The sequence below is a fragment of the Zingiber officinale genome, unplaced genomic scaffold, assembly GCF_018446385.1.
Source record: "Zingiber officinale cultivar Zhangliang unplaced genomic scaffold, Zo_v1.1 ctg192, whole genome shotgun sequence".
Lineage (NCBI taxonomy): Eukaryota > Viridiplantae > Streptophyta > Magnoliopsida > Zingiberales > Zingiberaceae > Zingiber > Zingiber officinale.
In genome coordinates, this window is record NW_024589877.1 from 138,645 (window position 1) to 148,375 (window position 9,731).

Consider the following 9,731-nt stretch of genomic DNA (forward strand, 5'->3'; position numbering starts at 1 on the left):
TAATAATAATATTTTTAGGGGTAATATGTGTTTGAAAATATAGTTGTTATAAAAATGACTTATCAAGCGGGAGCTAGATGTTGTAGCAGCTACATAGACAGTTAGCTGCTACAAGGTGGACTTGTCATCTTCACAATGTGTTGTCGATTGACTTTTACATGTTGTAGCAGCTATTGCCGAATAACTACCACAACGTGTAGCAGCTACTCGACATTAGCTGCTATACCCTGTAGTAGTTTGACAAGACATTTATAACAGTATTACTTTTCCAATACACTTTCTTATTGTATGCCCGGGAAGCAGTAGTTCTCTGGCTCACTATTTAATTCTATCAAACAAATACATAAGATCTTAGTGAGTAGTTGCTGCTAAACATGAGTAGCTGCTACACGTTATAGCAATTAGGGTTAAGTAGCTGCTACTATCACAAGAAGCTCATCGGGACTGTAGGGTTTAACCATGTTGTATCAATCATTAGGGTTCAACCACAGTAGTTGTTACAACAAAAATAAACTTTTTTTAAACACTCTATTCCCTCAACTATAATCCTAAACTCGAAAGCCCTAAAATCATTAATCCCCATTGTAGCAGCTAGGAGACGAATTAAAACCCTAAAAATTTAAACTCCTAAACAAAACGAGATTCACCCCTAACAAAATACTTACGATAGAGGCGAAGATTTGGATGAGAAACAAGTCGTCGCGGTGAGATTGATTGACAAAGACACCATGTGGGCACCGATCTACTATGATTGAAATTCTTTCGAAGTGTTTGTCACACGGTGAGTTTAGGGGTTAAACATTTAACCAATGAGGGTAAAAATGTAATTGCACAATAATTACAAAATGTTAATTGGTCAGAAAATGTTATTTGGAGATCAAGGGTATCTATTACGCGTTGTAGCAGCTATTCTTGAGTAGCTGCTACAAAGTGTAGCAGCTAATTAGAAGTAACTGCAACACAGTGTAGCAGTCACTCTTGACAAGCTGTTATACCGTGTAACAGCTTCTGACGACTAGCTACTTTAACGTGCTGCAGTTGCTTTTAAACATGTAGAACCTCATTTAATTGATCTAAATAAAAATCTGAGATTGATATGATCTATTTATTATTGGTTAAAATGTAGAGTAACATCTTGTTGAGCGTAAACGAAGAAGTAACTGCTACACGTTGTAGTAGCTTCATCATTTCAAGTTAGCTGCTATAAGGTGTAGCAGTTATTTGTCGAAGTAGCTGTTATAACGTGTAGCAGAAAAGCAAAAGCACTGCAGCAACATAAATATTTTTAAATAATTTTTAGCAAGCATTTTTAGGATTAATATCTGCTATAAAATTTAGTTAGTAAAAAAACGATTTACCAAGCGGCTGCTATAAGTTGTAGCAGCTACATGGAGAGTTAGCTGCTACAAGGTGTAACAGTTACCTGTCGAAGTAGCTGCTACACATTATAGCAGGTGCATGGCCAGTTAGCTGCTACAAGGTGTAGCAGTTACCTGTCGAAGGCGCGAGGTTCGACGGACGATGGAGACAGCGGGAGCGAGAGAGAGAGAGAAAGAGAGCGACTAGGGAGATTTTAATTTGAGAAATTTCTCACGCAAAAGTGTTTTAAAAAATACGGAAGGGGAGAGAGAATAAATGACATATTTTTTGTAACGAAATCGAGCTGGCAACGCCACGTCTGCGCGTCGTTCACGATTGCTCACAAAGTGTCGCTCAGCATATAATATATATATATATATATATATATATATATATATATATATATATATATATATATATATATATAGAGAGAGAGAGAGAGAGAGAGAGAGAGAGAGAGAGAGAGAGAGATAGGGACTACAACATGCGAAAGTAAAAGTGTACGTGCTATGGCTGAATTCATTATTTTTTTAAAAAAATAATATTTCATTAAAGGAAAATACTATACCATGAACATCTAAAATTTTTAATCTTGAATACTATAATCCAGATTATAATCCAGAAAGAAAATCTGAACTCTAAAGGGAAGATCTTATTAGCTTAAACCCATTATAACTCAACCTTTAAATTCTAAAATTTTAAACCTTAAATATATATAATATACCCCGTAAGTATTTAAAATTGTTAATCTTGAACATTATAAACCAAAAGAGAAACATGTACCCTAAATAAAAATCTTATTAGTTCAAACTCATTATAACCCAACTCTTAAATTTTAAAATCATAAACGCTATATATATATATATATATATATATAAACCAAAATTGACAAACTATTAACAAAGACTAATGGATAGGAATGAATTAGTTGAAAAATTGTCCTTAGAAAATTGCCTTTGCAATCAATGTTCCAATACATGAATAGAGACCAGAAATTACTCAACAAATCCCTGTTTCTTTCACATATACAAATACAAAACCTTCAAGAAATATCATCCAATGCACAAGAGGAAACATAGATCATGCTGTAGCACAGACACATTTATAGGGCTCAATCGGATTCATCCATTGCTTCAAAGTTAGGCGCATACCAACCCAATTCTTCCCTTATCCTGTTAATCCTTTCAATTTGTCCTCTAGAATCCCCTATAGCTGTTGTAAATGGGTATATGTATGTAACTTTTGTTGCCATAGCTCTAAAAGCAACAATGTTTGTTTTGATCAAGAACTCCATTACATCGCGCCCAAATCCTCCATCAACCTCTGCAAGTAAATATCGGCCTGAAATATGCAAGCTCCAGAATGTCACTGCTTGTTCTTTTGTGAACAAACAATTTTCCAGGATAAATAAAAAAATGATATCCAAGAGTAGAACAATGTCTCATATTGAATAGGAAGCCAGTAGTTCAACTTAGAATCAGCAATGAAATCATCAGAGGCAGTGAAAAAACTGAGAATAGGCATAAGTTTTGGGATATGTTAAATAGCTTGGAGATTTTACAGAGAACCTCAAATACCACATGGAAGTAAGAGTTGTCTGAGAAGAAATTATCTGTTTGCTAGTTATCAGTGTCAATTTAGCAAACAATTAGCTATAATCAGCTTTTACAAATAAGAATTGTATGAAAAAGCAGGCTAAGTCTGCTCCAGCTCATGTAGCATGTGATATACGCTTAAGGTTTTCAGATTTGAAGAAAATTTCTCTGGATCGATCTTTGTTTATTTTCTACTCAATTTGCACAACGTTTTCAGATTTTCTTTTCCATTTTTTTTTTTTTTGAAAAAGGTTCAACTAAGTTCTAACCTTTGTTTTTCCTCGACAGATTGATTACAATGATTAAGTGGGCATAATTTAAGTGCAAAATTCAAGTAAATTACCTTCAGGAGTTTCTTCATCTACCTTGAACTCCACATTTCTTTGGGTTTTTAGTATTGCATCTTTCAAGCTCTGTTTCAAATAAGAAAAGAAAACATATTATATCGACAGAGAAACAATATACAATTTCAGAAAATAAATGATAAAAAAATAGGGAAACCTGAATGACATTTGCGGAATAATCTTCAGGAAGCATCCATGGAAAGACAAACGATGAAGAATTTGGGTTTGTTGACACGCAACCGGGGTTCGTGGACGGACAAGGTCTAATTTTTCTGCAGCAAAACACATGCTCAGACAAATTCCTTTCTGCGATTGGATCGATCGATGCGCGATGATGTGAAAGAGGTAGCTCGATTACCCATTCTGCAATCCCAGCTGCAACTTCTGGGACTGCGCGTAGGGAGTTGAAGGTGGGAAGGGGGGAGCCCGAGGGTTGGGATAAGGGACCCCCATGGAGGGCAAGGGAGAGCTCAGGGTGACGGCAATGGCGAGAGGAGCCAAGGAAGATAGAATAATACCTTGGACATCTATAAAGCAAGGAGCTGGAGATTGAGGTCTGCAGGAGGGGAATGGGGGGATGCGCATGAGCGTCCTTTGTGAAATCCCCATCGTCTCTTTGCTTTCTTCGGCCTTGCTTAGCTGAGGCTCATATGATGGTCTAGATAACGATCGGATGGAACACTTTTTGACCGTCAGATGTTTTTGCTGTATTAATAACCATCGATCGCATGATTCATTTGTTTGTCCCCTTACTTCCATCCTCCCTCGATCGTTGTCGGCCGGCGGCGCTTCCATCCTACGTCGTCGTCGTCATGTTGAGAAGAATTGTTTTGATTTTGCGACGCCCAATCATCGTATCAGTCTCCGCACCGCCGCATCGATTCCTGAGGCCCAGGTTCCACATCCTCAGAACTCTCTCCTCCTCCTCCTCTTTCTCCGACATTGATGCCGGTGATTCTGACAAACACGACGACGACGACGACGACCATGGCGGCAAGATTGATTCCCAACTTCTCCGGGACATCGACTCCGTCCTCGCTTCTATCCGCGGATTCGGCGCCGCTGACAGCAGCAGGGCGGAGGCCGCCAAGCTCAGGCTGCAGCAGTGCGGTGTCGCCCCCTCGTCGGAGCTGGTTAACAGTGTCCTCTCCCACCTCCGCAACGACTGGGCCTGCGCCTTCAACTTCTTCCTATGGGCCGCTGAGCAGCCGGGCTACTCCCACTCCGCCCGCGACTACCACTCCATGATCTCCATCCTCGGCAAGATGCGGCACTTCGACACCGCCTGGTCCCTCGTCCACCAGATGCGCAACGCCGGCCTCGTCACTCCAGCCACGCTCTTGATCCTCATCAAGAGATACTCCGCCGTCCACGACGTTGCCGGCGCGATCAACGCCTTTCACACGCTCAGACGCTTCGGCATCACGCCCGGGCCCTATGATTTCCAAGGCCTTCTCGCCGCGCTCTGCCGATACAAGAACGTCCCGGACGCCGAACACCTGCTTCTGTGCAACCATAAGACGTTCCCATTCGACACCAAGAGCTTCAACATCGTCCTCAACGGCTGGTGCAGCATCGTGGTCAGCGTCCGGGAGGCCAAGAGATTCTGGAGGCTGATGCGCAACAGTGAGATCGAGAAGGACGTTGTCTCCTACGCAAGTATGATCTCCTGCTACTCCAAAGTTGGCAATCTCGATGCCGTTCTCAAGCTCTTCAATCAGCTGAAGGAAATGGGCACCAAGCCCGACCTCAAGATCTACAACGCGGTTATTCACGCCCTAGCGAAGGGGAAGTGCTTCAATGGGGCCATGCGACTGCTGAAGGCGATGGAGGAGAGCGGTACCAGTCCAAATGCTGCCACTTTCAACTCCCTCATCCGCCCACTCTGCAAACTACACCGTGTGGAGGATGCAAGGAAGCTGTTCGACGAAATGCTTAACAGAGGCCTTTCGCCTTGCGTACGCACCTACCACCCGTTTCTTGATGCGGCCAAGAACGTCGACGATGTGTTCCAGCTGTTGGCCAGAATGCGAGAATCCAATTGCGGCCGGGCAATCGAAACATACATTATGCTGATAAGAAAATTGTCGAGATGGAGGCAGCACGAAAGTGTCTTCAAGGTATGGAATGAGATGCAGCAGGATGGCTTCACCCCTGACAGAAGTGCCTACATTGTCCTGATCCACGGTATGTTTTTGAATGGCAAGTTAGAGGAGGCTGCCACTTACTACGAAGAAATGAAAGCCAAAGGTTTTCTTCCAGAGCCAAAGACCGAGCAGATGCTTCAGGCTTGGTATTTGGGCAAGGAGTTCAGTCAAAAATCAGTTATGGAAGAGGAATTGGATTGCAGGGAAATTGCTCCTGAAACTTCAACAAAGCATAGCCGTGCAAGGAACAAAGGATTATCAAAAGATGCTGAAATGAGAAAAATTACAAGGGAACGGGGTTTCTCGCTCTACGAGTGAATGAGTGATGAACATGGCTTCATGAGTTGCCATGTTGCAAGTTACAGTTTATTGCTCAACCTGATTCAAGTATTCAGCCATTGCATTCTATGGTAAAGAGGTAATGCAACGGGCACTGCATTAAGGACATCGTTTGCTTTAACAGGTTCAAATATAATCAGTTGACAGTTTTAGAACTTTGGCACAGTGACGAGCATCCTTTTCTTGAATGAAAGTGTAAAATAGAGCTGTGCAGTTTGTCTAATTGTTTTAGGAGTTGACACTAATTTTATTGCCATAAACAGGGAGCATCTTGCCTTGTCCACTTCATGTTTGCAATACATCTTTTCTTTATTGCTTTATTACAAGTTTGATATCTATTTGGCTTAATCTAAGTTACTGAAAATTTTTAATTAATGACCACCCTGATGAAGAATGATCTCGTAGGATAACGATTTCCATTTTTTAAATATTATATAACACATGTTTGGTAGCTGAAGAACAGCAACATAATTTATGTTTTCCTATGACGTTGATCATATTTGAATTGCAATTTCTGGCATAAAAAGTTGAATGATGCTAACACTTATTGCACACTAAATTTTGATTTTAGGTAAATAAACTTCAGATCGCACTTACATAGATATGCTCCCATCAAAGATAGTGAGAACGTGATGAGCAGCTAAGAATAAAATATTAACAAAATACTTCAAGTAAAAGTTACCTTTCTCTTCAAGTATGACAAACAGACAAAGCAACATGGTTTGACGAAAAGTCAGAAAGAAAGAACTAGAGTGTGCCTCGACATGTTGTTTAAGCTTCCTCAACTTCATTGACTGTGAAGGTGCCTGAAATGATTATTCATGTTAACAAAGTGAAGACACTGGATAAGCTAAAGTATTTGCTAAACTTGGAACCTGGTGATGCAGCACTCTGCATAACTTCTTTAGCTTTATCTTTGGCTGCACGATATCATAACCTCAATCCTCACTCTGCTTCCTCTTTGCTGGACCATTAGAATCATCAGAGTGCTCAACATCACTGTCATCGAAAGATATCTTTTTCCCCTTGCAGTGGCAACCAGCGATCTTCTTTGGCTGATCCTTGATCCCAAGTCCTTGTTTACTGTTGTAGCTTTATCCTGTAAATGTGGAATAAGAGAAATTATCACCAACCATCCAGGTCCACAAAAATTACGGGACGGATCACTCGTAATTGTAGTTGAATCGTCGTTGCGATCCGACTGTAATTGGTTGTGATTCCTCCTTGGGTTTACCATCTCTATCAAGTTATAGTTTGAGTTTGAACAGACGGCCGAAAACCGTCCCCGCTCAACGTCCAATAACCTAGACACTTGTCTACTTTTGGTGGTCTGAATCGTGATCACCTAATCATAATTACAAACAGTCCATCACCTGATTTTTTTTTTTTTTTTTAACTAGAAGATCTCGTCTCCCATGTGAAAACCATTAAAAGATCCACTGTTATGTACGTAGGATTATTATTTGCATATCCCAAACACCACTCTGATATGGTATAATTCATATCATGGATATGCAGCCATATGGGGCTTTGGAGTTCGTTCAATTAGCTCATTTAGTCAAATGGATTTACTAATTTCTAAGTACGAAGACAAATAAAAAACATTTGAACAACAAAGAAGAATGATCTAGTTTATATTCAATTCAATGCGAACATGAGGAATCAAGAAGAATGAAGAGATTTGTATTTAGGTTATATTTTGTTATTATAACCTAAATTCAATTATCAAGAAGAAAAATATAATGTTTTATTATGATTTTTATTCAATTAGTTGCAATGGGAAATATGATATATTTCGTTATTTTATGTTTAGTGATTTTTAGTATGTGTTCTTGCAATAATGTGATATATAATTAGAATTTATGATTGTAAACATGGTTATCTAACTATAGTTTCAGTGTTATCAATGTAATACCATGACTTCATATACCTTGGGGAAAAGGTATGCATTATCCTACCCACGGAATTAGACAATATTCAAGAAAAATAGGCATCTTTAGGCTGCTGGCCTAAGAATGAAAAATATTAAATCAAAGAAATATATGTGGTAGAAAGATGAAATCATCATTTTGACTGTTCTTTTAGAGTTGTTCGATACTTTCTGAAATGAGATAAATTATGGAGCTATTAGATATTTTATACCAGTTGAAATTGACATGTTATGCCAATATGTGGGACAAAGAAATCTTCTAATCGAACAAGCTTATCTAATTTTTTTTATCTCCTTCAGCTACAAGTTCAAAATCTTTTGGTAACGATTACTACTAGCATGTAATTTCGCTCCACGAAATCTCTAGGAGAGAATTCAAGTTTGTGGACCCACCGCTGTGCATTTTCCTAATTGCGCTAACGGAAGAGAAACATCAATTTTACACGTAGAACTGTAGAAGAGTAAGGGGGCACTTGGTTTGTGTAAGGGAATGAAAAAGAATATGAGAATAACTGTAAATATTAATGAAGTGGGAATGATTTCCATATCCGTCATATTATTCAGGAATGACCCATTCCTATATTTAGAGGAATGAATCCGTGGGTCCCATCATCATTTCTCCAAACCAAACACCAAGTTTCATTCCATTTCCATTCTAAACCCTCAAACAAGCAGCCCCTAAGATCAGTAAGAAACAAGAAATCTATAAATGGTAAAAGCAATTTCACTTAAAATAGAACTGAATTAAATAATTTTTTTAAGTATTCATTTTTTTTTTTTATAAAATTTGAATAAAATGAATTATGTATTAGATTTTTAAATCTAACATCATTATTATTTATGATGAATTTTTTATCTATCATTTTTTACTTCAGTTTAACTGAATAAGATTACTGAAATTAATTGATATAATTAATTTTTTTAACAAAATTTTAAATTTTAAAATAATTGAACTGAATTTTAAATTCGATTAGTTCCATCCAATTATTTGATTAGATCAAACTTTGCTCACCAATCCAAAAACTGAAAATCTGTTAATTTGAATAGACAGATTTTTTTTTCTTTACTGCATTTTTTTTCTTATTGATTTATTTTTTATTTAAGTTATTATATGAGGGAATTTGGCGATGATTAAGATTTTAAAAACCATCAAAATATAGATGTGCTTGAGAAATTATTCTTTATAGAATGTTGTATAACCTCCCTTTATATACATATTATGACTTAGTTTTTATGGACTAATCAGATGATTAAAAGGTAACAATTTTATTTCGATTATAATTTATCTCCTTTCATATAGATAAATTGCCAAGAAAGCCTAAGATAGTAATTATAATCATCTTTTTACTATAATATTATGACATAAAATATCATGCTAGTAACCTTCATATTTATATGTGGGTCTTTGGCTATAACAAAGATTTTGAAACAATAAATTATAACAATAAACATTCATTATATGTCATATTTTTATTAAGCATACAATAGTTACCTAACTTTATCCATCTATATTAATCATGGTATTAACTAAGATTTATTTAACGGTATAACAAATCCAATTAATTTAAGTCTGTCTAAAATTTTTCAAAAAACCCTCAACATCTTAACTACAAAATTCTTTGGACATAGTTGGGCTGGTAGGAATTGAGACTAGGACCTATAGGATCCTCCGAGGAAAAGGCCCTACAACACGAGTGGGATAACGAAGATTCAATTTATCGGAGGAAAGCAAAACAAAACCAGAAGCAAAGAAACCAGAACAAAGAAAGTGAGAAAGTTCAAAGTGTCTGTCCATTGAGTGAGTTGAACTAGCTCCCGATCTCTCGGACTACTTGACAGAGAGGAATGACTTCCTTACAGTCCTTAGCCGTTCTACACTATGCTCTCAACTCTATGATGGCATAGTTGCTTTGCTTGAAAAACGATTTCTACAATGGATTGGTAGCAATTGTTCGTTAGCTAATTATAGCCTTGCATTCAGAGTTGCGAGGGAGAGCTCCGATGAGAGGAGACATAG

At 37.8% G+C, this 9,731-nt stretch overlaps 2 protein-coding genes across 2 annotated transcripts; one reads left to right on the top strand and one right to left on the bottom strand.

Moving 5' to 3' along the window:
- Positions 1 to 2,273: 2,273 nt before the first annotated feature.
- Positions 2,274 to 3,907, bottom strand: LOC122036685 (thylakoid lumenal 17.9 kDa protein, chloroplastic-like). The gene is made up of 4 exons (XM_042596086.1): positions 3,657 to 3,907; positions 3,456 to 3,570; positions 3,298 to 3,367; positions 2,274 to 2,700 (listed from the first exon to the last, which is right to left on the bottom strand). The coding sequence occupies exons 1-4, from the start codon at positions 3,905 to 3,907 to the stop codon at positions 2,471 to 2,473; spliced, it is 666 nt and encodes a 221-aa protein (XP_042452020.1). The 3' UTR covers positions 2,274 to 2,470.
- Positions 3,908 to 3,925: 18 nt separating this feature from the next.
- On the top strand, positions 3,926 to 5,890 carry LOC122036684 (pentatricopeptide repeat-containing protein At5g15010, mitochondrial-like). Its single transcript, XM_042596085.1, has one exon. It carries the CDS (start codon positions 4,027 to 4,029, stop codon positions 5,761 to 5,763), a length of 1,737 nt encoding a protein of 578 aa, XP_042452019.1. The 5' UTR covers positions 3,926 to 4,026; the 3' UTR covers positions 5,764 to 5,890.
- The last annotated feature ends 3,841 nt before the right edge of the window (positions 5,891 to 9,731 follow it).